General features: G+C 42.1%; 1 protein-coding gene across 3 annotated transcripts; it reads left to right on the top strand.

Annotated features, from left to right (window-relative positions):
* Positions 1–92: 92 nt before the first annotated feature.
* Positions 93–26,813, top strand: LOC118309171 (uncharacterized protein KIAA1755). 3 transcript variants are annotated; one of them, XM_035630990.2, is made up of 25 exons: positions 93–386; positions 10,107–10,304; positions 11,074–12,646; positions 13,675–13,686; positions 13,819–13,878; positions 14,344–14,467; positions 15,290–15,383; positions 15,523–15,609; positions 15,731–15,847; positions 17,785–17,883; positions 17,966–18,114; positions 18,825–18,963; positions 19,170–19,292; positions 19,450–19,647; positions 19,749–20,722; positions 20,919–21,168; positions 21,611–21,700; positions 23,221–23,445; positions 24,001–24,171; positions 24,660–24,837; positions 24,936–25,052; positions 25,167–25,418; positions 25,560–25,837; positions 26,007–26,065; positions 26,195–26,813. In XM_035630990.2, the coding sequence occupies exons 1-24, from the start codon at positions 384–386 to the stop codon at positions 26,043–26,045; spliced, it is 5,550 nt and encodes a 1,849-aa protein (XP_035486883.1). In that variant the 5' UTR covers positions 93–383; the 3' UTR covers positions 26,046–26,065; positions 26,195–26,813. The 3 variants fall into 3 exon arrangements, with proteins under 3 accessions (XP_035486883.1, XP_035486882.1, XP_035486881.1); XM_035630989.2 differs by having other exon boundaries at positions 13,675–13,878; positions 25,176–25,418; XM_035630988.2 differs by having other exon boundaries at positions 13,675–13,878.
* The last annotated feature ends 1,044 nt before the right edge of the window (positions 26,814–27,857 follow it).

Here is a 27,857-nt window from a genome sequence, read left to right as displayed (position 1 = left end):
CTGAAAAGCCTCGAGGGGGATTTCCTCTGAAAGGGAAAGCTTCTCTCCTCCCCTTCTGAGACACTCCCCCCCCCCCTCGCTCTCTTACCCCCAAACACTCCAGAGTAGCCAGAGAAGTGAAAGAGGCGGATCAACAGGCAGCTCAACAATTTTGCTGCATTCTGCGCCTCACATTCAGACTTGAGGAAAGTCTGCGAGGACCGGAAATGACTTTGACTTCTTATCAATCACGATGCCTCACTGTCATGTGGATGTACTTCAGCCGCCTCCTGTTGCTGATGCACTAAACATGGCACAGAGCCCAGGGAGGCCATCCGCAGAGGAGTATCTGGGACAAAGATGAAAATCACTTTCTGCCTGCTAGAAGAGAAACTCCTGCTAAGATGGTAAAGTAACGTGACGTTTTTCTTGTCTTGCTGTGACTTTCTGGTTTAAGTGTGAAAGTGCTCCACTGACCCACTAAACTGAGAGCGTGAGTTTGTGGTTTGGATGAGAGACCTTGTTTCTCTCAGTGGCTTTGCCGGTCTTGTGTCACTGAAGTTTTAAAAGCGAGTGCTGTGAAGAAGTTGTACTGGTTTGGACACAAAGCAAACAAGATAGAATTTCCAACGCCTTTCAGTCATTTTTTCCCTCAGTTGCATGATACTGTGTACAGTACTGACGCATAGTCTTTGTTCTCTTTGCATGAAACCTTCTCTTTGTGACAGACAGAGCTAATGTCACTGCACTCCCCCAAACCTTTTTTTGTTATCCTGTGCACAGTGGGTGGGATTGTTTCACATCAACAGCCCGCAGCATCGCCAGCGTTTTTAAGTGCGTGCACGCTGACAAAAGAGATGCACATTGTCTTTTGTTTTGCTTCTCGAACTCTTTTGATTCGGCCTTAATTGATGCAGACGGCACACATACTCGAGTGAGCGGAGTGTTCCGGTGTATAAATTATTGGAGTACTTTGCATGTGCGCATGATGGAATTCTTCAGTTCACTGTTGTGGCTCCTCTAGATGTTCCACCGCAGGGCCCTATAAAGACTGAAGAGGATGAGTCTAATCCGAGTAACAACAGCAGCGAATTAGTGACAGTGAGGCAGCCACGAGATGGGAACATGTCAGACCCTGGCCATGGGTTTGTGGGAGGATGTGGCTTTTTTGAACTTTTGTTTCCCAGTTGTTGCTTCTGGGAAAATTGTCAAATAAACGCAGATAAAGATCCATCATGATGCATCAAGCAAAACTGTTGAATTGAATCCCCACAGCAGCGCTCTGTTTATGCCTTGTACCGTCTTTGTGTTGAGAGGCAGACCAAGTCATGATATCTGTCCAAGTGTGCCGGATAAATGATCGCTTTGCAGAGAGCAGGGGGGGAGGATGTTTAAAGAAGTCCAGACGTGGCTGCTCATCGTGGCCCTCGCTGCACTTTGTCCTCCCTTCATATCCACTGCAGCACTTGTTTGATCAACTTTTACAGCCTCAGCTGTTTGTTGTTGTTATTACTTGACTTATGTATTCCTCCGTTACCACCCACCGACGCTATACAGCCATGAGCCCGCAGAGTCTGAATTATTAGATTACTGTGCTGTGCATGACCAGAGGTCTCTATCTTGGGTAAACACTCAGCAACAACACATAAGCCAGAGCACTGCCACGCTGGTGTGCACTGTATTTACATTAAGTTACTGTGTGACAGGGGCAACCAAGAGTCATTCATTCACCGGCAAGGTCAAGCACTTTCTTCTTAAGACCTTTTTCATTCAGCGCACAGTAAACATGAGAGGACAGAGAGTAATTGCAGGAGAAGTGTCCGTTGCAGTATTCAAAGTTCAGTCAAAGTTAATGCAAATCATGGAAGCCTGTGTCAGAGTTGCTCTTGAGTTTTGTGTCCTTGTCTTTTCCAGAACACGGACAGTACGAGCTTAGCAGGTCTTTCACTGATTCGTGCCAAATGGTTAAAATGTCAAATGAGATAGATCTTTTTAGACCAGCATTCAGACATTAACATTTAATTTAATTCCTTTTTACACACGAAGCAGACACATTGTAACATTATCTTTCATAAGTGGCTGCAGCAAGAACTGTTTGCCAATGAGAGCAGTGAGACCAACTTAAATCAGAAATGTTTGGGCCTTGAAACCAAAACAACAGCTGAAAGATGCTAAAATGTTCCGTAGCAGCAAACTGCAGAATCGGATGATAACTCTCTGTGGGTTCACCATTACGTACACATCGCCATTGGATCCATCCTAAAAAATAAAATAAAAATGATTGCCGACGTTAGCATTACGTCTGCTGCTAACTGACAACAACCACTCCCTGATAACCTGCTTCACATTATCAGGAAGCATCTCATTTTTTTCCCTTTTAATTAAATGGACCATATATATACTTTGATCTATCAACTGTTGGAAACACTGTGGACCTGCTGTGTGACAGCATCCAGACTGACTGGTAGTTCACACTGAAGGTCAGCACTGTGTCTCTCTCTTTGACAGTCATCAGTGGCTCCCTCGCCCGTCTGTAACAAGTCATCACAACCCTCACAATATCATCTGTTGCTCCAGTTTGGCAGACGAATAATAATCCCTGCCCACTTCTTCACTTGCTGTGATTTCGCCAAAGCCCCACAGAGTCAGCCGCGGGAAATCTAAACATCAAACCGATGTGATTTATAGAGCAAATATGAATAATTGCAGACATGTGCTTCGTGGAGCTGTCCGAGCCAAATTATTTCTAATGTTCTTAAGTCAGCAAGTCGAGGTTCTGGGAGTTGCCATGGCACCCTGAGCTGTATTTTCTCTGTGTTTATTATCTATGTATCACAAAAGTGGGTCAAAGTCAGCAGAGGCTGTGCGGTGTATTTTCAACACAGAAGCACTGCCAAGTGTTCCGGGGAATTGTCTGTGCAGCCATAGGCACACGGTTGTCGTGTGTTGGTTTTCAGAGTGCACTGTCTCTGGAGACTCGGCTATTGCGACATGATCATTTCCTTCTCACTTTGTTTGAAAGTTACTGCTGTTGTGGCCCTCCTCTGGTGCCGTTTTTGTGAGGAGAACGGTCGTATTTTAGCTGCCTCAGTGGCTTTGACACACCGTTCTGTTGTCATAAAAATAAGTCTCTGCTCGGTTAGGTTTCAAACCAGCCGAACGACTTCCGTCACATCCGTGGAGGAGAGCATCAGGTGGCGCCCTGCGTGACAGGGCAATATTGTGGCAGAAGGTGCAGAGGGATTAAACGTTCCAAAATGTCCTGCTTTACAGTTTTCCAGATGTCGACTGCTCTGGCCCTGTTTCGCATTGTGCACTTGTTTGGATTTCTGTAAAAGGGTTCTGGCAAAAAAAAAAAGAAAAAGCAGAAGAGCTGAACGGATGTTGGTGTTGACTGCACTGCCTGGCCTTCATTTTTTACCTTCTAATTCTTGGCCAAGTTGGTCTATGGGAGCTATTATGGGGAGTTGCACTTTCCACAAACAAAGCATTTAGAATTGTATTTCTGATAGTTTGTCAGATGTAAGTTTTGAGACTGAACTCAGATCCTGGAGACTTTGTCTTGTCGTGCTAAAAAAAGTCAGTGTGAACCATTGGAATGTCACATGCATTTCTTCAATGTGCATTCGGACATTTAATAAGGACATTTCATCTTTCATTGAAGGGTTTTTACGGTACACCTGAGTTGAGCCTTGTTCAAGTAGTGCCATACTTCCTTGCCAATCACGCCGTCAGGCATTTAGCAATTCCTTTAAGGTAACACCACTTGTCTGACCCTGTGGTTCATTTTAGGAATATGCTGACCTGGCATAACAAGAGATAGGACGATTTTGTCTAGTTTTGCAGCGTCCAAACACCATCCTCTGAACACAGAGCGATACAGGCGTTACTTTTGAAGAGCTGCTTTTAATTGTTGCATTTCATAACCTGTGGTTGCCAAGAAAAAGACAGCGATGTGTCAGTGTCTGTGATTTCAAAGGAGATGGCAGCAGAGATTTATGTTAGATTCACAAACACTTGGTTTCATTGTTTTACAATGGCAAATAATCCCAAGATGACTGTGTACAGCAATGTTTTTTTTGAGACTTTCACGTTTAACGGTTGATTATTACAAGCAAGACTTATATTGTTGATTATTCACAGATTTAGAATGGATTAAGAGCTGTCCCCCAGTTGTAGGACAATTAGGATAAAAGCATCTGTCAAATGGTTAAATGTCAATGTGATGAGTCATTTGTAAACTGCTTCTCAAAAAACTAAACTAGAAACCTGACACATGCACGAATGATGTGCCCTCTTCACTTTTCAAACATAGATTGAATACCTCTGAACTACAAAATGAACAAATGAATTAATAGTACAGGAGCCCTGCCACATTAACGGCCTGTTAGCGAGCACACACCGTGTGTGTTTGCTCCTGGCAGAAGTGACTTTAAGCAACGATGTGGGAGTTTTGCCTTGAAGGGGCCTTTTTATCGGATAAGAGGATTTTGAATGGTTAAGCTGAATGGAGTGCCCCTCTGCTGAGTTTAACAAGAGTGGATCTCACAAAGACAGCACTGTCTCACCGCCAAACAGGAGATAGCGAACGTTTACAGGAAATGGAGGGGAGAAGACGGAGGAGTAACTGCGAGACACTGGTTACACGTTTGTGATTAGCGTGTGACTAAGACCATGACTACGATTGTGATTGCAACATCTCAACATCTCCCCACACTTGGCAGTAATAGCGAAGCAAACACTGCAAATAACTTTATTGTGGCTTTCTAAAACCACAAATACGAGAATGAAAGATGAAATTCACATATGGACACCACTTACTTGAGACCTCTCCCTTCCATCCTCCCATGATAATATTTCCTGTGGTTAGTTGTCATATCCCATCAGCCCTCTGTGTCCACACTGTGACTGTCTTCAGTTATGGTTGAGTTGGTGTTGTCTGAGGCTCTTGGACACATCTGCATGTCCACACACGCCACACTGAGGCAGTGTCCGGGGTTTAACTCAGCAGTCACTTCTGTATGTAGTTTTGGTTTTAGCCCTGTGGGGAAGTGACAGTCGGTTTCTTATGAGGATTTCGAGAAAATGTGATGACCAGTCAAGACAACGACATCAGCAAATCCCTTCAGCGTGTCACATCAGGAGTTGTGTCCATTTAGTTGAAGGTAATCCTTTTACCATCACATTCTGTCCAGCTAATCTTTGCTAATCTTTTGATTCTTTGAGGTTGACGTCACGGATTCACCTTGACAGTTTGTTTATACTGTGGCTCAAATCTGTCTTTCTTTAGCCAAAGCCCAAGGCAGTGCAGACAAACCTGTAATTACCTGCCTTGTACCCAACACGGCAAAACCTGCCAGCCCTCGCTAAATTCAAGACAAGACAAAGAAAAGAGTGAACCTTTAGAACAAATGCCTGTTGTCCACACCAGCATGCCATTTCAGGTCAAACAATGAGAGGCTCCTTCTAGGGTTAAACCACAGCGTGGACACACTGGACAATAGTCGGCAAAGAGGGAATCCCCTTGTCTTGAATGTGTTGAGGAGGCGGTGGTGGAATGAGGTTGTCAGCTGGATATCAACCAAGCCCCTCAGTCTCCGAGGTCCAAGATAAAGGTTCGGGATTTAAGCTTAATTGCGCGCTCCACACTGGCTGATTGTGGGCGTAAAACCTTGGAGAAGAAGTGGAAACACTATGTGTCTGTAATCATAAAGACACCAGGGCTAGATTTCATATACTGATTTAAATTAAAAAAACAAAACAAATGTTGATATAGTGATGTAGGCATGTTATTGTGTCTGGGTTTCGAAAGGGAACTGAACAGATTGCTGTTGAACGGGAGTTGATTGTTCTGGTAGGAAGCTGACGCACTGCACTGCAGACAAATCAGAAGGAAGACTAAACACTAGTGCCGGACACAGTAGAAAATCCTATTCAATCTCGATACCATTCAAATGGAAACAACATGGAAAGACCAAGAAATACATCCCTGGTCTAGGTGTATTCATGGCATTTACAGAGGGCATCATTTGGCATCACTTTTTTCTAATGGTGTACAACTTTTTATATCCGAGTGCCCAAACTAGCAATCTATTACAACTATAAATAAAAAAATAAAATAGAAAAATGTATGCTTGGATGAAACAATCAAATATCTTCAGAGCACAGGTTATGGGAGTCAATCATGATGCGTTAGATGCAGAATAACAAGATAAATCAAAATCATGAGGACCAGAGATGATGAAGTAACTCAGTTTTCCATATGTTTTTAAGTGCACAAAATGCAGATGCTGAATGTTTTGCCAGTCAGGCCTACAAAGGTTGTATTCACTGCCACACACAGTTAACATATGTATTTTTACAGATCTTGATCTGCCTGCTCACTGAATTGTGCAAGGACTTAGCTAACAGGTTTTAACCAGTATATGTATATGGCCTCGGGTTAAAAGCACCACTATCAGTTTTCAATGATGATAATTAAGACTGTCATTCTGATTATAGCTATGATTAAAGACGATGTTGTCAAATGTCAAGCGAAAACGTTCCCATTCAGGAAGCATTATTGCTTTGTCTCAGAAGAATTCATGCAGAGCCTCTCACAGTTCAGACCTGTTTGGCACGTTGTCTGGCAGATTGTAAGATGTAATGAGATACAGAGGAACTTGCAATCCCGGCAGGCCACCCTCCCGGCCCTCACTTCATTCGGCTGGCCAGCCTGTCTGAGCTGGGCCCAGCTGAGTGGTGCTCAGTAAAATCTCAAGTGGGTTTCACTCGTATGAATATCACTTACCAAACCACCCACAGAGAGGACCTCCAGTCAGGCGGAAATGTCTCATGCTTTTAAACTCCTTTGTTTTTGGGAATCCAAAGCAATTGTCATTTCAGCCTCAGTGTTAACAAAAAAACGCATAAATCTCAAACGATTTTGGACCAATGTTCTGATAGTTAGTCACCAAAATTTGAGTGTGTAGGGATTTGCAGTGAAGGAGTAATTAGTCTACAGAAGAGTTGACATGCTCTAATAAATGTGGGGAATCAGCAATGAAATCCACAAATCTGAGTCACAGCACACATGCCAAGTTGCACTGGTTTGAATAAAGCCTTCATGCTGGGAAACGTCACAGTGCTGAGTTTTATTAGATATGACCTCAGGTTTACATTTAGCTAGGAGAAATACAGTAGAACCCACAGTTGAATGGCTGCAGTCGGTCTCAAACAGCTGCGATGCATTAAAATTCAAGAGCCAGCCTCAAAGGTATTCTGTTGTTGCATGTCCTAATCTATTGTGACAGATGTGCAGATCAGAAATAAGAAGCATTCCATTCTACTGAGGACATGCAATGTCTGCAAGAGATACAGAGACTCAGAATAGTGCAAGTGGTCAAATACTGATATTGATTTACACCAAACATCCCACATTAACAGCTGTTGATTACATTTGAACTGTTTTTTCAATCTAGCAATGATTTAGTGAAATATTCAGCGAATCGTGACCAACAGCTTGAATTTTACGACCTTTGTTCCCAATGTTGCTCATATAAGCATTCGTGCGGTCCCAGTGCTAACCAGTGTGAGGTCTTTGAAGCGGCAGCTCTTGTGTTTACACTAGGCCTGTCTCTGGTCTTGGTCAGGCCATCAAGCTAAATGAGGAAGGGGCTAAAAACAGAGGCCTTTGTAGAACTGGGGGATCAACACAGCAGGGTACTGTGAACTGGTTGTATGAATAGCATGCCTGCTGTGATTGGCTACTAAAACCTGTCCAGATGCTAAATAAGTGTCAATTCCTTATTTTCACCTGTTGACTCTAGATGACTATTACGTGTTTTATTCTCATTACAAAGAGACATTTACTTGACTACACTTTGCATGAATAACAAAAAACAATTGTACATTTAAATGTACGCAACAAGTGCTAAATTAGACAAATAAGTCATGATAGAGAAAATCCACATCTAACACCAGACAAGATTGTCAAATTAAACACGGTGCTGTACTATAAATTAAATGCATTTGAGGCCCAAGAGAGATAAAGCAACAATGCACCAAGGATACTTTTTTATCTTTTTATTTTTTGAAATAATTTGTGTGGTACATTGGTGATGTTAATCATGAAAGTTTGAGGCAGCATTTAAAAAAAACAAATAAACTAAAAAAAAATAAGATTCTCTTGTCATCTAGCGTCATCATCAAGCTGAAATCCTCTGGTTTATGACCAAATCCCTGAAATATGGCGGAAATGTCTGTGTATTGATAATTAGAAAATTGTAGCTTACTAACTTGCGAAAATAGTGAACATGATAAACATTACAAGTGCTATTGTTTGCAAGGTTTTTTTAATAGATTGTATATAATAAAATACACCTTGAATGCTACATTTTAATTGTGTGCACTTGCATTTGCACTGCTCAACATTGTGTTGAAATGCTTGGTTGTTTTATTTGACCTTTGTTGGTCATCAAAATGATGCCCTCTTTTCATCTGTATAGTTTCCATGTGTTTAGCTGGACTATAACTGGACCCATGCCTGGTGTCAGTCGTTTATTTAATGCAGACACTAATGGTTACCAAAAGCGGACTTGTACTTGCAATAAACACTTGCGGCAAGTGTGCCTCTTAGTAGAAAAGGGTGTCATCTTACACCGTTGCATCTTTATGGCCATTTGTGCTGAAACCATATGCTTCTTTGCCTGCCGCCATGCATTTGTGTCACTCACACTTAAGTTCAGACACTGACCCTGGTCTGCTACGAATATACCTCCTCATATTAAGTGAATCCTGGCCAGACATGAAACACTTTGCGAATACTCAGGCAGGACAGACTTAATCATCTCCAGATACAGTTAAAAGGCTTTTGATGAAGCTCAGATATAACCTTCTTGAAACAGTTTTTTTAAATTTATCTCAGAGATGATAAACTTAGAAAATCATGATGAATCTGATCTTTTGCTGCTCTTTGCTGTTTGTTTGAGATGATATTGCTTTGTACAAATTGACTGATCAAAAATCAAACATATCACAGATTCCTTTTGTTCCTTTTTCTTAAACCAAAAACTCTTTGAGGGACTTTAAAAGTACAGCTAAGCATAAAAGGCCAACAAAATTATCAGTCCTGTGATTTTGCATTTGCAGAGAATTTTTTCTCGACACATTCTTGGCTATGTGGACTTTCTTCAAATAAATCAAGTCAAATCAAAACAGACATTTATGTTTGAAATTCACTGATCACATTAACCTTACTACAAATTCTCACACACATGCAACCCCTACTTGCACAGCCATGACTGACTTTAGCAGAAACCCAAGGACGAGCTCATTGCTTGTCTAAAACTTGAATTAACACAAGTATGGGAATTAAAGCTGTCATACAGTAATCATAAAAAAGCAGGCCATAACTGCACTACCCATTTTGTGTGGGTGATGTGATGCTTTTACCACAATTAGATTTGGAGAACTGGTTTAAAGGGCTATTTCATTGACATTTTCTTTACTCTTCCAACTCTGACCAAATGTATTTGACATGAATTTTCCAGTAATAATAGTCAGGTGCAGTTTGTAATGAAACCATAATTACTGCCTGGCGGTTGTGTGCCTCTGCTAGCGTACAGGAAATATGGTCACAATCTCTCTTTATGTTCCCCAGTTATGCCGTTGAGTAATGGACAGAAAAGTATTTTTGCAGATTATAACATCAAAGTGACTTTGACCTTTGACATTTTGGATGTAAAGTGTAATTATTTAATTTCATTTAATCCTATTAGACATTTGTGTGAAATCTTGTCATAATCATAGCGCAAGGATTACGTCCAATAAAGATGTCCTGCGTTGTCAAAGTGGCCTTGACCTTTGAACACCAAATTCCACTCAGTTCATCATTGAGTCCAAATTAACTTTATTGCCAAGTATGAAGTCATCCCCTAGAGGCATTCCTAAGATATTACATTCTCCAGAATCAGTCAGATGGACTGACAGACAGACAGAAAGACAGACAGACAACCCGTCAACCCATCTACATATGTAGTTTCCATTGACTTGGCTTTTTTTAATGTCTTGTTGTTGCTGGCATCCTTGAAATACAGTTGGCACACAAACCTCAACATCAGTGACCTCCATCTCCTCTTGTCCTCTAGAACCCAGAATCTCTGGACTCGTCCATCCAGAGTGCCCTCTCGGCCCTCTTCCCGCCTTTCGAGGCCACGGCACCCATCGTCCTCAGTCAGCTGTTTCGCACTATCGAGGAGCGTTACCACGGTGATGCATTGCAGTGCCTCCTAGATTTCCTTATCCCCTCCAAACACCTGTTGGAGAGTGTCCAACAAGCAGCATGTGTAAGTATCACACATCCTCCTCCCTCCTACAGTGTGTTTACAAATTATATAAGATATACCAATATAAACATCTGTTTTCTCAAAAGCACTTCATGTATGACAAGAACTTTAGTGCACTTAGTTATTCAGTTCAGTGGAAAAACATATGCTCTAGGAGACCCTTTTTAAAATAGCTAATTAAATACAGGAGGTGGTTAGGATTTAAATAGTGACATCTGTCAGATTCATTATTTTACATTTGAGAAATGTCAATACGACCTATTGCAGATATTTGGATTAGACTGTACAGAGGCTTGTAAATCTTTAAGGCACACATCCCCAGGATTCGTGGGAAAGACGTGTTTGGCAAAGATGCTACCTGCTGCAATTTTCATCAAAAATCATACTCCCTATCAGACATATTACTGAGTCATATTTTAACACACACGATACAGATATTTTTTAGATTCAGTGTGACTTACACTTCTGAAACATCACTATCTCCAAGGTATGTTGGCAATAAACATCCATAAAATTCCCTTAGAAATCATAGACCATCATCATTACAGAATTGAGAATCATCACATTTCATCACAGTTTATAATTGTCAGTACATAGCATGTCAATAGTTAATTCAGCATACTTTCAATTATGCAAATTAAGCAAAATCCGCCATTAAAATGGCAATATGCAATGGTTCACGGGCATCTGGCTTTTAAAGGGAATGGGAGATGGCAGCAGATGAAGCATAAACTAAAACAGAATGATTCCCCCTTTTTTTTCTCTCTAGGCTGGATACTCTGATGTGGTTTTCCGCTGTGAGGGCTGGCCTCTATGTCTCCATGACAAAACTGTCATCCAGTTAGCACCTGTAAACCCTTTGCTTTTGCGTCCTGGAGACTTCTATCTACAGGTGGAACCTTTCGGGGACCAAGCGGCACGCATTGTCCTCAAAAGTCTTCTGGAAGAGGGCTGTCGAGAAGTGGAGGAGACCCCTGTGCCTGAAACGTCCTACCCCTGCATCTTCACTGATGGCTGGTTGCAGGACATCAATGAAGGGCGACATGGAACTCCTCTCTCACGTTGCTTGCTTTGCACAGATCAAGGAGTAATCAAGTTGCCCTGGGCCAAAATAGCCATCCCAGAGTTTTTGGACAAGCCTAAGATCATGCCCACTCACTGGGAAGCTCCTCCTGAGCCAAAGTCGATCTCAGTTCCCTCCCATTTTAACTCCTCCACCCTCCCAGTGGGAGCCATTATTATTCCAGCAAAAGACAGGCTGTCAGCGTCTGTGAGAACCGTGGACTGTTCTTCCAAACTTGTCAAAATGAAGCATGAAAGACAAATGCCCAAATCATGCTCCAAACCTTTAATCAAACCCGTGGGTTGGGTTTCTCCTAATACCTGGGACAGTCGTAACTATGGGGAGATTGAAGGTGACTATGTAGACCTGGTGGATATTGCCAAAGGGAAGGTCTCTGTGCATAAGCAGAGAGACAGCCATCCAAATCCTCCCAATTCAGCTTTGTTCAAACCTGTCAGACCACCTCCACCTATACCACTTGGGCCCAGTGTTCCCTGTGGACGCACCCTTCAGTATGCAGAGGAGCCTTGTATGCCGTGCAGCCAGAGAAAGCTGGGACAGGAGCTCACTGATCAAGACTTGAAGTGTCGGTACAGAGACTCTTACCTTGCTGCACTGAGAAACCCTGTCACGTTTGAGAGAGGGAGTAGAGACCTACTATCTGCTCTGGAGGAGGTCGGCCTTTGTGCAGAGGGAGAGTTAAGATCCAAGGGTACATATGAAGCTCCAACAGCGCCAATAGATGAACTTGGAAGCATTTCTAACCACTCTAAAGAGGCTGTGATACGTCACGACCTCTGCCAGTACAAACCTTGCTGTGAACCAACACCCGGAAACTTTGTGTCTCACCGGAAAGACCTTCCTACAAGTTCTGCCTCCGAAAACCTTATGAAGGAATCACCTACAATTCTAAAATCAACCCCTGGTTTAAGCCAGAGTCAAAGAGTTCAGACAAAACTTATTTCCCAACAATTAGGACATAACGCTAATGTGCAACCAGGATCAGATGTGTTCTTGGAGGCCCGTGAGGGCGACATGAAACCGCAGCAGAAGGTGGAAGTCCTAAAACCATCCGGGAAACACAAAGTCAAGCTGAGGTCTCTGTCTACGGTGTCAGAGACACCTAAAGGGAGTCCGCTTCTCTACAAACTCAACAACAGGAGCCAAAGTGATGTTTGCCCTGAAACAATCTCCAGTATAATCCAGTGTAAGAAAGGTGAACTGTTGGATCAGGTCATCCCGAAGCAGGAAAGACTGGCTGTCATGTGTCCGAAAAAAGGTGAGCGGGGTCGGCAAATGAAGACAGACTCTTTAAACTTCTTTTTTCCTCCACAGATTTCCTTTAAAACAGTTGCACACACACACAGTTTGCACATTGCTATTATTTCACACAAAGCTGTGTATTATGTTGCTACATGATCGAAGGGCCTCTGAACATGCACACCAAACAGACTGAGTGAAACTCAACTGTGACCTTGAGGGAATGTACAACACTGAGGGTCACAGTTCAGAAGGACTCTTCAGAAAGAGGGTTCAAAGGTCAGGATTGAGTATGATCTTCCTCCAGGGATCCTCCCACTGTTGTCTGGGTTCCTTGGCAGTTTGGCTGCATTCGCGTCATTCCCATTACTGAGGGAGTGAACGGAAATAGCATGCTGCTCCCCAATGAGAGTCAGGCCCTGATACCACTGTGTAAAAAGAAAGAGCGGAGCATTCCTCAAATATAGAGAGACGGCATTACATGCAAGAAGGAGGTTTCTGTGTCCCCTGCACCCGCTGGCACGCACCCTCCTGCCCTCAGAGGAGCATGTAGAGATCTTGACTGGAGACATGCTTGTCATGAACTATTAAAGTGGCGAAGAGCGAGAGCACAGACGAGGCTTTGTTGGCTCGAAGGAGAGGCCAGTTAGGATGTCTGTAATCACAGCCAGGCTTAGTAGCCAGGCCGCTGCAGTGTTTTGTTACAGAGTTACCACGTCCAGTGTTTGAGTTCTGTCTGCGCACGGCGGTGCAGCTGTGTAGATTAGGTCCCTATTGAAAGAGGGATATGAACAGTTATGGCTGAAGAAAAGAATGACTACTGTTAGTACAAAAGGGCATATGCCACTGGACTGAATAGAAAGTTGGTGCTTTACGCAAACTTTTAGTGCTGTCTTTGAAGAATGCCCTCAAGAAAAAGTCTGATGGAATAAAATAAATCAAGTTTCGACTAACAATACACATATAAATACACTGGCTACGTTTTTCTTACATTGTTTGAATCTTTGCTTCTGGCCAGAAAACATGTATATTTGTCTCTTTTGACAGACTCCCATTCAGGTAAGAGTGAAACCTATACGCCCACAGATGGAGCAGACTCCAGACTCCACAACTCAAAGACAGAAAAGCCGTCTTCTCCGCTAGTCCGGCTTCCTTCTGCCAGTTCTGACACTCCTCCGTCTCCACAATCAGAGGAATCCAGTTTCAGAAGCATCAGTGGTCTGCTTGAATCGGCCATTATTTGTTTGCCAGGTACCTCACACTTATGTGTCTGACGTCAGCAACCCCGATGTTTAAGTGTGGTTGGTTATGGGAAAGTAACCTCGCTCAAATAATCTTCAAATCTCACTCTTATGTTATGAATATATTAGACTGTGATGGCCCTTTACATATACTTTTAATGACTTTGACTTAGTCTCTTGTGACTATTATGGGACTTTAAGAACTCAGTAACTCTCATGTAACATCGAGGTGTGAATGATCACTAGAACTTATGACACCTCTTGTGTCAAAAGGTTTTCAAGACCAAACATCTAATCATATGGATATTCAGTGATTCCTACAATTCGTAATCCTAAAAGTATTTTTCGAGCAAATGTAGTTAACAACATTTAACAACACTTTTAATCCGTCATCCATTGTTCTAGTGGAATTATATTTTCTTTTTCTGAAAAGAAATACATATTTCTAACTTGTCTCTGGCCTGGTTGTTCTCAGGCAGCAGGGACAGGACGGGCAGAGCAGTTGTGGAGGTTCATGGTGACAGAAAAGGGTGGACGTCCCCACTCGTATCAACTCAGACTGTGTGCAAGTTGCTGCTCTATCTACACTCCATACCAAGGTACTGGAAACAAAGATTTATGTATCTCTGTGTTAGAAAAGATTGAACACCTGTAAGTAAGAGGCCTTTTTTTTATTCTGAACCATACTTGGAGGAAAGCTGGACCAATGCCTATTATGGAGAGGTGGTTTCCTTCCTAACCCAGCAGAACTTTGTTATTGTAGGTCTGACCACGAGATGGCAGCAGAGCATTATTTAAAATGTGCTTTCTTTGGCCAATGCAGACTACATCCAAACTGAGAGGTTCCTGATGTCTGATCCCATGAATAGTTACTGTTTTACCACTAATAGGACAAAAAATATGCAGAATCACATCTTCTTAGATAATCCTGCCTCATCGAGTAGTGCCTTTAGATCATCTGGCTGTAACATTGACCTGTGCTGACCCTCTCCCCCAGACTGTCACTCCTCACCCTGTAAAGTCTACCAACAGACACTTAGGCAGTGTTTTTCTGTTTACACTGGGTTTGATGGAGCCTTTTAACTTCAGAAAGCCGTCCTATCAGATAGCATGGCCTCCCTTTGTCCTCAGTAAAGAGCCCTGCTCTGACTGTCTCTAGCCAGGCTGGCTGCCAACTGTCTGGCATGCAGCGCCCTGCTGGAATTATAGCAGCCAAGTCTGATATAGGTTCACACAGCGGTAACCCGAGAAGACGGCATTAAAAGTGTGTGAAGGTGTCAAAGAAGTGCAACGGGATTAGTGAGGAAATTGCGGTTGTGTGGCTGTCAAGGAGAAATAAAAAGATTAGATCAGCAAAACATAAGAGCATTTGAAACGAACATGTCCTTGTGTGCTCTGACATGAATGAATGTTGTTCATAGGAAAGATGTTCGAGAGCTGGGAATGACTTTGGTGGTCAATGCCAGGAAGAAGCCTCCTCCGCTCCACCTCTACAAAGCTCTGCTCATGGCACAGGTTACAACAACACACCTGCACGTACAGTACACAGTAATCCACCAAATACCTCAAACAAACACACATTATCAGCAAATACTACTTGACTTAAATCAATATGTATGACAGTCTTTTTTTTTTTACTGGCTACCTACTGCAGGAACAAGCTCTTCACACTGTGCACAGTATCGTGATACTGATGGATAAAGACACTTGTCCACGTCCTGAAAAACAACCTGGGCTGCAGGTCAGGAACAAAAACAACTTTCTTGTCCCAACTCCGTCTTTTTATATTAGTCAGATCTGACACCAGAGATGAGTGCTATTTTTCTTCCCTTCCTTACCAAGCCTTTGTCTTTATCCATTAGATGGACATGGTGACGTCCATGAAAGCCCTAAACAAGACAGTTGAAGCTTCCCAGCTGACCTCTGACCTGGGTGGTACCTTTACTTACAGCCATTCAGACTGGATGCAGTTCCATCAGGTACTGAATGTTCCCTGAATGTGTCTACAGAACTGCAGCAGCTGTTCCATCACATCCCGCGGTCACTTTGATAAACTGTGGAGTGTTTTTCGTTTGTTGTATAACCACAGCTCATCCACTGTGGGTGACTTGTTATACAGCAACACCAAGCATTCATCATCTCTGTTGTTGTTTAAAGCCACATGTAGCGTTAGCTTTTGTGTGCATGGGGGATATTGTACGAGGGCAGAGTCTTATCTAAATGATTTGAATATGTATTACAGTGTAAATCAGCGACAGTTAAGAGAGGGGAGGCTGTGAAAACTGGTCATGCAACAGTGATCGGCTCAGACTGTGATGGAAAATGTTGTGAGCAGGAGGAAGATGATTCAGGAGACCCACATGTCTTAAGTATAATTAGTTTATTGATCCTCAATGCATCGAGGATAAGAGAGATGAGCAACAAGCAATGTGTAATGCCTCCCAATTCTGTAGGCTGTCCTTTGCAATGCGTTTTTAAAACCCAGAATACTGTATCCTCACATGGCACAGACTTGCATTGTACATCCCAATTACCTCTGTTCTGCTGAGAGGGACTAGCTGACCATAACACAAGAGCTTATCAGTAAGATCATAGCTATTCTGGAAACAGACTGGAGTATTTATTTTAGCTAATGACATTTGAGTGTGACCAGTGCACAGAAGAATTGTCTAAACAAATGACCCAAGCCAATGGCAGGGGCTGTTTAAATGGTTGTTATATGCAACTTCACCACTAGATGTCACTAAAATCTACACTCTGGACCTTAGAACATTTTTTATGGTCAAAGGTTTTATTCATGTTTTTTGCAGGGTATTAAACTGCTGGTCAGCGCTAAGCACTTGGTTGCATGATAAATCTGCGGGGCTGTGACATGATACACACAACATACGTACTCTTTTCTTATGTACTCTGTATTTCACTTCTTTAGGGCAATAAATTAAAACTGAGTTGGAGAGATTATTCTTTGGTTAAGCAGAACACCACTCAAACTGTATCATGGGTAACTATTAGATCATGGGTGGGGAACCTTTTTCCTATCAAGGCCTATTTCCATTTTCATAACATCCTGCAATTACATGCTTAATTATTGAATACATCACATTGCATTACATTCATTTAACTGATGTGAGCTATTGAAATATGCATATTAAAGCAAAATGCTCACTGATAAGGACGCTAAAGGGATTTGCTCAGGCCTTTTCCACAAACAAACAACTGTGAAAGTTGTGAGAGGATGTCCCAGACACAAGAGAGATGGTTTGATGTCAATACATTCATGAATAAGTGTGCTACTTAAAATGCAAACCTTTCTTCTTCTTTTTTTAACTCTCAGGTGTGAAATACTAAATGGCTCTCATTCTGTATAATGACAGTGGTTTAACATTCCTATGTCTAAAAAGTTATTGAAGATTTCAATGGGTGTCACTTACAGTGACATGCGCACTGGGCAAACATTCAATGCCTTGGTCATCTTTGGTGATTTTGAGGCTCACCACCCTTGTTAAAGCCTCTGGAAGGGGTCTAAGGCTGGGAAGCCAAACTACTAATATAATATAGAGGATGGAAACAGTCCTGAGGAGCAGCTGTGTGCTGTAGCCGAGTCGCCTACAGGGCAGACAGGCAAAGATGAACAACAAGTTTGTCAATAATACGGGATGTTATAGTAGAGGTCAGATTCAAAAAACTATTGCGGCACTGTTCAGTATCTCTGGGGTATTTTTCTGCAATAGCTATGGCAGCACACTGAGGGCAGTCCGCTGTGTTTGTATAGAGCTTCAGGATGGTCCTGCCCATGGTGATGTCTGAAGGCAGCTGACTGTGGATATGTCACTGCTCTCCTCCACGTTTTCATTACAATGCAGCATATGTTTATTAATCTCCACCAATCTGTACTTTTGAACTCAATTCATTGCAGAAATTGGTCTCCTTTATGACCGACTTGCGAGAGGCTGACCGTTTGTTGCAGAAGGCCATCAGGAAAGTGGATGGCAGCAAAAAGGCAGACACTGCCCAGGTAAAATGGCCACATTCATACTATGGATATGATTTATTTATTTTAGACGGGTGCATAAATGTTGGCTTTGCATGTGCTCCAGGATGTGCAGCAATGCATTCAGGAACAGAAGGCTTCAATGAAGGAAGTGCTGGAGGACACTCGACTGGTCACTCTGCAAAGAGAAGGGGGGGCCGCGCTGGCCAGGATGAGGAGAGAGGAGTTCAGATTTCCACAGTCTGAAGACTACAGGTACCAGATAATATTTAAGTCCACTCATGTCCCCCATACTGATCAAGACAGTGAGAGCCATAGTACATTTTAAGAGCATTGCCCAAACCCCATTTCTCCAACATGAGGTACACTAATCTATCTGTTAACCTTAATTTAAGTTCTGTACTTGAGTATATATTTATTTGACAGCTATAGCTTTTTCTGGCAAATACTTTTGCTTAGGTAATATATGAATACAGGATTTTTCCTTGTATTTTTCCCTGTGGTATTGTTACTTATTAAGGTATCTGAACATTTTATTCCACAACTGTATAAAACAGATGTTTTGGTTTCACAGCTTTGTTTTGCATCATAATTAAAGATGTGATTCAAACATATTCACAGAAGCAAATGGAAAAAACTTTAAATTTTAAATCAATGTGCCAACTAATAATCAACAGCCAACTGATGCTGCATCCATATGCATAAGTTGTTCGTGGATAACTTATTGAAATATTTGATATTTGAAAAATTCACAGTTTATATTACGATATACACACAATAATATGGTAGTACAGTTTGTCAAGGATGCAGGCAATCGAAGGGCTGTCTTATAGACGGTCATAGAGAATTTCTAATGTTATTCTAATTAAAGGAGAGATTATTGCCCCCATATACTTGAAATTACAAATGATATATCACAATGCACTTTAGGATTGTCGGTAAAATGTGTCTCTCCTTCCCTGCAGAGATGGTCTGGAGTCAGTAACAAGTCTGTACAACCAGGTGGAGGAGAAGCTCCACACGTTGGTGATGAGATCGAATGAGTCACTGCAGCAACTGGAGTTTCTCTTCAGGCTCAGAGAGACGGAGGCCAAAATCAGCACGGTACTGCCAGTCTGTTCAATAAAATCTACAGTGTGTGTTGCAGCATCGAAAATGTACTGATGTTGTGTTTTGGACAGAGGTATGAAAGGTGGTTTTCTTTTGTCCATATTTCATTAATGTGACTAATAAATAAGTAATGTTCTGCTACCCTGACATTTTTCCAAACTATTAATCAGAATTGCATAATTCTACATTACCTCATGCAGGCTGGGACCTGGTTCAATACAGAAGGTGAACAGAGACTGGCGGACTCTTACACCACAGATGATACCCTGGTGTGCACTGAAAAGGCTTTGCAGCACTTTGAGCAGTTTCTCACCCAGTCTAAGGTATGTCTCCAATGTATCAAAATACAAAAAGTTTCCCCTATTTGGTTCTGTTCACATTCCAACCTTATCTGAAATATTTGAATAGCTGAGTTTGTAGCAGTGAACAGTAGATTGAGTGAGGAAGTACCAATTGACTGGACATCATTGTTTATCTCAGGAAAAACATCAGTTTGCCTTGACACTGGTGACGGAGGCAGAGGGACTTGTTGGCACCAGCGACTCCAGTCCTGCAACAGATGTTTTTCGTACTCTGATCGGTACTTTCAAATCCAATATGGATGGTATTATGTTGCGGGCAGAAAAGAGGTACAAAGAACTGGACACACTGGTGCACGTGTACCGCTTCTGTTATCAGGTTAGTGTTGTTTTATTGCTCTTTTTATCTCTTTAAAAAAAAAAATCCCAAGTGAATGTAAATTTTGTTTTCCCTTTTTCTTCCTCTTCCTCTCTCTTTAGGCATCTGCTCTGGCCAAGGAATGCAGTCATTTTTTGGAGCAGGTAGAGCCGGGGTGTTACTCAGCTCAGACCCTAAACACACTCCAGATGTATGAAAAGAGATTAGGTGGGGAATTCTCCACCGTGCACTTCCAGGCTCTGAAAGTAAAGGCCTGTGGTGTGGGGTCTGGGGCCTCTGGGGTGATAGAGGTGTGGAATGCAACCTGGGTCCAGTGCCAAGAAGTCAGGCAGCGTCTTGAGGAGACGCAGAAGAAGACAGGAGTAGATAAGCACCAAATCCAGCAGACCACAGCTGCAAACTCTCAAATGGAAAATGGGGGAACGGAGAAGGAGGGGGAGGATGAACGCCCCTTGACAAAGCAGCCAACCTCTCCTAAAGAGGATGTCAAAATCTCAGAAAATGCAAGAGAATCCACAAATTCTGCGTGTCTCAGCCATCATTTAAAACCGGACATGAAAGGAGATGAGAGAGGGGAACCCCGAGCTCAGAGATCACCTGATGCAACAGTTGACAATGAGAAAATGTCTCCCCTAAATGTTCCGCAAAACATTGACCATCATCCGGAGACCAGACGGAGGCCGCGCGAGCACCACAGTGAAGCAGACCTGAGGATCACAGAGTGTACCGAAGTGTGCGATGATTTTCCTTTGCATAAAGGCTTGGGTCGATCCTTGAGCGAGGGATCATATGTTAGCGCTCATTTGACGAGCATCTCCGGCTTTTCCCCTTTGGATGTGAGGCACAAACACTGTCAGAGCAGGTTGCAGCCACTCGAAAAAAATCTGCAACCTTTCCAAAATCTGCCCATTTCCCATGACGGGAGTTTACAGTCAGGAAACTTGAGCTGCAAGTCACTAAGAGACAGTAATGAAGTGGACAGAGGAGGATGCACAGTCTCCACCCACAGCCCCAAAGAATTAAGGACCCCAGAGACATTACTCACCCCAACAGAAAACAATGGCAGCAGTGTTTTGTAAGTAATGCCACCCTCCCTCAGCTGTAATCTAAAGTTCAGTGAGATGCTTTCCAGGTTATTAGAATTATGGATGGAACAATTATCCACCATAACCCACATATAAATGTGAAAAAACCCAAGCTCAACTGGCTTAAGTCGTGAGCTTTCATAAAATAGGTGATTTTACATTTTTCATTTCCTTTATGTGGAACAGGAAACTGCAGAAGATAATGGAGGAGCTGCTGTCCACAGAGAGGGAGTATGTGAAGGCTCTGGGGTATGTCCGAGAACACTACTTCCCCGAGCTGGAGAGGGCCGACGTCCCTCAGGACCTTAGGGGCCAGAGGGGGAGCATCTTCGGTAACTTAGAAAAACTCCACGACTTCCACCAACATCATTTCATGAGTGAGCTGGAGAGCTGCGTGAATGAACCCTTCAGAGTGGGACGCTGCTTCCTACGACACGTGGGTGCTGCTATGTCTTATTGTGACATCGTTGAATAGAGTGTGATTTGAAACTGATTATGTTCTTATTTTGACACTAATTTCAAATCTTAATTAGAATCTTAATTTTAAATACAACACTGGTGTGAGCGTTAGTTCCATGACATCAGGTTTTGGCAGATATAGGTCTGTGTAGTGTTCCATGGTTTTCGTTTTGAGCCATAGCCACCATAATTCCGTGTAACTGATGGGCCAAGTTCCTCCAGATGTGTCCTGACCGTAAACAGAGGCCAGGCCTCCAGCTATCAGGAATCTTTTCTTTCGAAAACTAAAGCATTGATTTAATTACACATTTATTGAGAATACACAATCCACCATTAGTACATTGTGCCTGCATTTTACACTTCTGCTGGTGATGATAATGATGAATGATGCCGGTCTTTATTTATTCCTTTTGTTTTAGAGAGAGAGCTTTGCTTTGTATGCCCTTTACAGCAAGAACAAACCGCAGTCTGACAGTCTTCTCATCAACCACGGGCAGGTTTTCTTCAAGGTAAGAACCACTGTCCGGCTCCTTTTGCTCTTCAGTCTCTCATTTCTCTGCCATTACTACGTCAGGATTTTTTTTTAAACAAGAGGAGAGATTTTGTGAATATGGTAATAGCCAACAACACAATTTGCTTACAGAGGAGACAGACAAAATTTTCAACTTCATGTACAAATTGTTTTTTCTCTTATGTTAGGTTATTATCCATTACAGTATTAGCATATTTTTTTGTTGTTGGCCACGAAATGATTATACTATATTCTACAGTTCATTACTGTAAAGAATAAAAAAGTTCTAAATGTATACATTGGTTGTGTCTTTATATTTTTGTTCATCATTTAGAGTAAAGAGTTGTTGTTCAGGGGTAAAACCATAGGCGTCAGTCAGTGCAGTGACAGGTTTTGATGGAAGTGTTTTGAATTGATCTCACCAGTGTCTAATGGAGTTTGTAGTGTGTGTGAATTTGATGCTTTTGTGTGATGTCTGAAGGCAAAGTTTGGTTTTGAAGTAAGAGTACATGGTTTTGAGTGGAGAGTTTGGTTTTGACATGGAAGTTTGACATTTGGGCAAATTAGTGTGCAGTTATGTAATTGTGTTTAGAGTTTTGGGAAATGGAGCATTATTTCAAGAAAAGTGTCTTGTGTCTGTGTGAAAAACTGTAACAAGATTAAGTCAGCCATGACTTATCGCATGCTGCTCTGGAAGACTTATGCTGCCTAAAAAGGAAAAACTCGTGAGCTCGTGCCTCCTACATCTAAAGTTGGGTACATAGTAAGCTTGGAGTTCAAGCAGTTCAGTTGCTAGAACGCCACTGCAACACGGAAGCTCACATTAAAGTTACTGTTGACATCTAGAAGCAGCGGAAGATAAGACGTCAGCAAGCTCGTGACATAATGTAGGAAATGCAAAGGCACAATGCCAGAAGGAAAAGATGGTGCCATTATAAATATAAACATTTTCCTCAAACGTATCATACAATTACAAAGACAAACTCCATTCGACTAAAATGACAATATATCACCTTAACATCCAACGAAATATGAACTTCCATGGCCATCGCCATTTCTGAAGACGTCAGTCACAGCTCTCGAACTCATAGCTTTCAGAATACTTCGAGGTGTGAGGTTGTGGATCGTAGAGGCGAGGCGTTTCTATGGACTCTTCTCGTGACAACAGTAAACATGACCATGCTAACATGTTCACAGTCACAATGGTGACATGCAAAATGAAAATATCAACCTCATGGTGACACTAGACGAGATGTCGAGGGACCACCAAACATGAATATTTGTATGAAATCGATGTGATATTTAAGTGTGCACCAAAATGGGGGGATGCACGGACATATTTGCAATTCCATGACCCTCCCTGTACAAGATGGCAATACATAAAAATTGACCAAATAATGATGAGTCCCATTCACTTAACATCATGCAATTTTCCAACTCAGCTGTAGTATTATCCTGATGCTGTAGCTTTACAATACAGGTTCATTGACTGCCCTGTTTCATCTCATCCTCCACCAGCAAAAACAGCTGAGGCTCGGGGATAAAATGGACCTGTGGTCGTACCTTCTGAAGCCTGTGCAGCGCATCAGTAAATATAGCCTGCTGCTGCAGGACATGTTAAGAGAGTGTGGTCCGGGACAAACCAGAGAGATGGCTGAGGTCAAGGCTGCCCTGGAGATCATCCATTTCCAGCTGCGCCATGGCAACAACCTGCTGGCCATGGATGCCATCCACAACTGTGACGTAGGTTTTGTGTCATTTTGTAAACACAAATGTCAGGCGATGGGTATATTGTAATATGACAAGAATGAATAAGTATGAAGAATTAGTCTGTCATCCATCCATGAGCAAAATCATTGGAAAAATACCATGAGGAAAGCATGAGGGAAATGAGTACAGGCAGGACTATGGCATCCATACAGGATGATGTTAAGTGAGTGTGAGAGGAACTGACTTATAAACGTAAATCATGTTTGGTTTTGTGGCAGTGCCATTGCTTAATCTTGATGTATTTGAGTGGGATGAGAGATGCTGAATAGATGAGAAGAGAAAAAAATGTTGATTTATCATCTTCTCCATGGAATTTAAGGGGAGGTATGATGTGTGAGTGTGTGTGTGGGATGAGAGATGCTGAATAGAAGAGAAGAGAAAAAAATGTTGATTTATCATCTTCTCCATGGAATTTAAGGGGAAGTATGGTGTGTGAGTGTGTGTGTGTGTGTGGGGGGGGGGGGACGACCCTGTACTGACATGAGCAAAATATGCACATTCAGCCTCTTCCCCTTTTGTGCACTGTAGGTTAATCTGAAGGAGCAGGGGCAGTTGATTCGCCAAGATGAGTTCCTCGTAACATTGAGGAAAAAGAAATGTTTCCGACACATCTTCCTCTTTCAAGAGCTCATCCTCTTTAGCAAGACTCGGAAGACTGACGTAGGGAATGACACATATATCTACAAGCAGTCTTTCAAGGTACACACACTCACTCACACCCACACTCACTCACACACACACACTCACTCACACACACACACACACACACACACACACACACACACACACACAGAAGTACAGTTCTAGTGAAGGTGTTACTACTTCCTAACAAGTTATTACAAGTTTTCCTTCTTGATTCTTGAGAAATGTGTTGCAGCAGCTTAGGGAAATTTCGAAATCCCTTTTGACCTAATGCCATACTTTAGCCTGATACGAAGAAAATAATATTTTAATAGAAGAAAAATTCAGTTGTCACTGAATAATCTAAATAATTTAATGTTACTTTTAATGGGTATATATATGACTAACTCTTATCAGAGCATAAAAACCATTAAGACTATGGATAAGCTGAGAAACACAACCTCCTGCACAAACCACCGGGAGCCAACCACGACCACCAGGTAAAAACTTGCTGTTTTTGAAACAACCGTTTTAACTGATCGTTTTTTGTCGTGGTTTGTTTTTAGACATCAGACATAGGCATGACCCAAAACAGCGGTGACAGTGGCCTGTGTTTTGAGATCTGGTTCAGGAAGAGGAAAACCCAGGACACTTACGTGCTGCAGGCAGTGAGCCGGGAGGTGAAGGAGGCTTGGACCAAGGACCTGGAGCGGATCCTCTGGGAGCAGGCAGTACACAACAGAGGTAACAACAAGCACAAGCAGTGGCAGTAGCATCAGTGTGTATTTAATCTGTACGATTAAAGTAATTTCAAACAACTGATATCATTTCACATTTTTTAGACGTCCGTATGCAGGAGAGAGTGTTTATGGGGATTGGAAACAAGCCTTTCATGGACATCCAGCCGAGTGAGGCAGCGATCAGTGACAGAGCTGTCAACTATGTACTGATGGGGAGAGGTGCGTGAATACTATCAGTAACTCACTCTTATTTAAGTCAGTAGGTATTATGATAGATTTGTCACTCTTTTAATGTGACAGCTTTTACATCTTATCACACTTATTCTCTTGAAGTCTCTGCAGAGAGCAAGGTGCTGTCTTCTGCGGGATCATGTGGGTCACAGGACGGGCTCTCAGGGGGGCGGCCGACATCTGTCGGCTCAGGAAGCAGTTCATCTTCCTCCTCTTCCTCTGGAGGGAGTACTGTGTCCCATATGGGTTACCGGTGTGGACCAAAGCGGAGGGCGGTTGTGGGGCTGCTTGCAGGATACGTACCCCTGGAGGAGGACGACCTGGACCATGAGAGTGGAAGTCAGCATTTACTACGTAAGGAAATACAGTAGATATATTTGTTGGTTGGTTGTAGGTCAATTAATTCATTAGTTGATTGAGTGCTTCATGATTGGTTGATTGACTGGATTTATATCCATTCGTCACATGTTTAATCAAGCCTTGTCTACGTTCCAGTGGACAGCTCTGAGTCGTCAGGAGAGAGCGTAAGCGGCTTCAGCAGCTGCAGTCACGGCTACCACTCTGCCGCCGGAGGAGAGGTGGAGGACGCCTCCTCTGTCTGCGCCTCTGTAGTCACCGTTAAGGAGGCTGTGGTTGGCCGTGGAACTGAAGCTCCTGCAGATTTCCACAAACCAAATGCTCTGGCGGGATCCCCAGACAAAACCCAACCACCAGTTGCACCAAAGCCCAAACCACAGCACCAGGCCAAGGATCTCCCCTGTGGCAAGGAGACGGTACTAATCTCCTAATCTCCTAATTAAACCTGAATGTGAATTACTCAGATTCATTCATCCCCTTCTCATCTTTTAATTTTTTCCTGCATGCAAGGTATATTTTATCATGTAATTTATCAATCCTCTGTTGTATAATGTAAATATAATGTTTTTTTTATGAATCTCTCAGGTTCAGAACACTAGTGTTGGGAAATCCACTGAGGTTTGACCTGTGACAGATGGTACAAGGTGAGTATGCTCAGGTGCAATTTCCTTCCACCCTAGTAGATAATCCAACTACCTCATTTAACACTTGGTTATTTATGTGTTTGATGACAATAACTTGATGACAATAATTATTTAATTTTTTTTCCGCAGATCTGAAAGTAAACCAACAAAAGCCAAGACGAGGCCGCTAATGTCGTAGCATAGAAGAATATAATGTGTTACAGTAATCCATTACCACTATGTAAATACATCTTTTTAATCTCACCACATACAGAACGTCTATAAACGTTCTGTATCCTGAACATGAGCAGTGACACTTTTTGAAATACATACTGTACCTGACATGGCTTTGCATTGTGTGTTGTAAATCAGCTTCATAGTTCATTCAGAAGATCATAGAGTTGCTACAGTCTTTGTGTCTGTGCTTATGTCATTCATAATAAAATGCTAAACTATACTGTAGTTTAAAAAACGTGGCTCGATCATTGAGGTGAAATAAAAAAAACAGCACATAAAGTCCTCCTTTATATCTACAGTAAAATGTATTGTCTTTTGTACAGTTTTATATAAACACATTCACTCCGTCTTCTTTTCTTGATTAACTGTTTTGTATAAACGTGTATCTTACTGCTGTGAAGATATTGATCTGTGTAACAGCTGTATGGCTTTCTAATGAAGTATGGAATATTTGCAGTTATGATGTGTGCTTGCTTTTGTACTGTATGTGTTTTTACTTGCAATAAACTTGACTGAACATTCTAAACATCAACACTGGTCTATTGGTTATATTTCTCTACATTTTGCATTTTCCCAGTAGTTCCATTAAAGGCAAAAATGTCAATTGCGACTTAAATTAATCTTAGAAACGACTAGAAAAGCATATGATATCATGTTTTCCATGTGGAACTAACAGTTGTATTTAGTGTAGAATAGAATAGAGTCTTTGTTGTCATTGCACATGATTGGATGCAGTCCTATCAGTGCAACTTCAGAAAAAAAGTGCAAAACAGTTAAATAAATATAAAAGAGCCAGTCACTATAAAAATAAAGAGACAGAAGATTCTAAAAAGAAAGTAAAAACACAAAAAAACAAAAGATACCACACATACAAGACATACTCGATACATCCTCATATTGCAATATTCCAGTAGTGTTGAGTGCAGTTATGGCTTTTGGATAAGAACTTCTTCTTTCAGTTTGTGCTTGTTTTCATTGTCCTGAAACGTCTGGCCCGAGGGCAAACGTTCAAACAGAGATTGACATGGATTCAAAAGGGAACTTCCCTTATTTATGAAAGCTTACTGGAAATGCTTGACTCAACTGTACATGTGCGTCAGTCTAATTAATAACAATATCAGCTTTGCGAATCATCGTCTACCGCAGGGCCACATACAGACACAAACAACCATTCACTCTAACATTCACACCTACGGTCAATTTAGAGTCTCCAATGAACCTAACCCCATTCTGCATGTCTCTGGACTGTGGGAGGAAGCCGGAGAACCCGGAGAGAACCCACGCATACACGGGGACAACATGCAAACTCCACACAGAAAGGCCCTGGTTGGTTTGACCAGGGACTCAAACCCAGAACCTTCTTGCTGTGAGGCAAAAGTGCTAACCACTGCGCCACCGTGCAGCCCATCTATCTATATCTATATGTATATGTATATATCTATATATACATAAAGATATTGATAGATAGATAGATAGATATAGATTTGTTACTGTTCATAGTGTTGCCTTCATTATTGTTTGATTTTGAGAGGATTTTACACACAAGACCCCCTTGTGTTGTGTTGTGTTTCCTCTG

Source organism: Scophthalmus maximus, chromosome 6 (genome assembly GCF_022379125.1).
Source record: "Scophthalmus maximus strain ysfricsl-2021 chromosome 6, ASM2237912v1, whole genome shotgun sequence".
NCBI lineage: Eukaryota > Metazoa > Chordata > Actinopteri > Pleuronectiformes > Scophthalmidae > Scophthalmus > Scophthalmus maximus.
The sequence above is the reverse complement of the archived record's forward strand: the minus strand, read 5'-3'. Positions and strand labels throughout refer to the sequence as shown.

Coding starts and splice junctions, on each gene's coding strand:
- LOC118309171 (XM_035630988.2), top strand. Junction 13,879..14,343: donor GGCCATTATTTGTTTGCCAG/GTACCTCACACT, acceptor GGTTGTTCTCAG/GCAGCAGGGACAGGACGGGC. Junction 24,172..24,659: donor TCTACAAGCAGTCTTTCAAG/GTACACACACTC, acceptor GTTTGTTTTTAG/ACATCAGACATAGGCATGAC.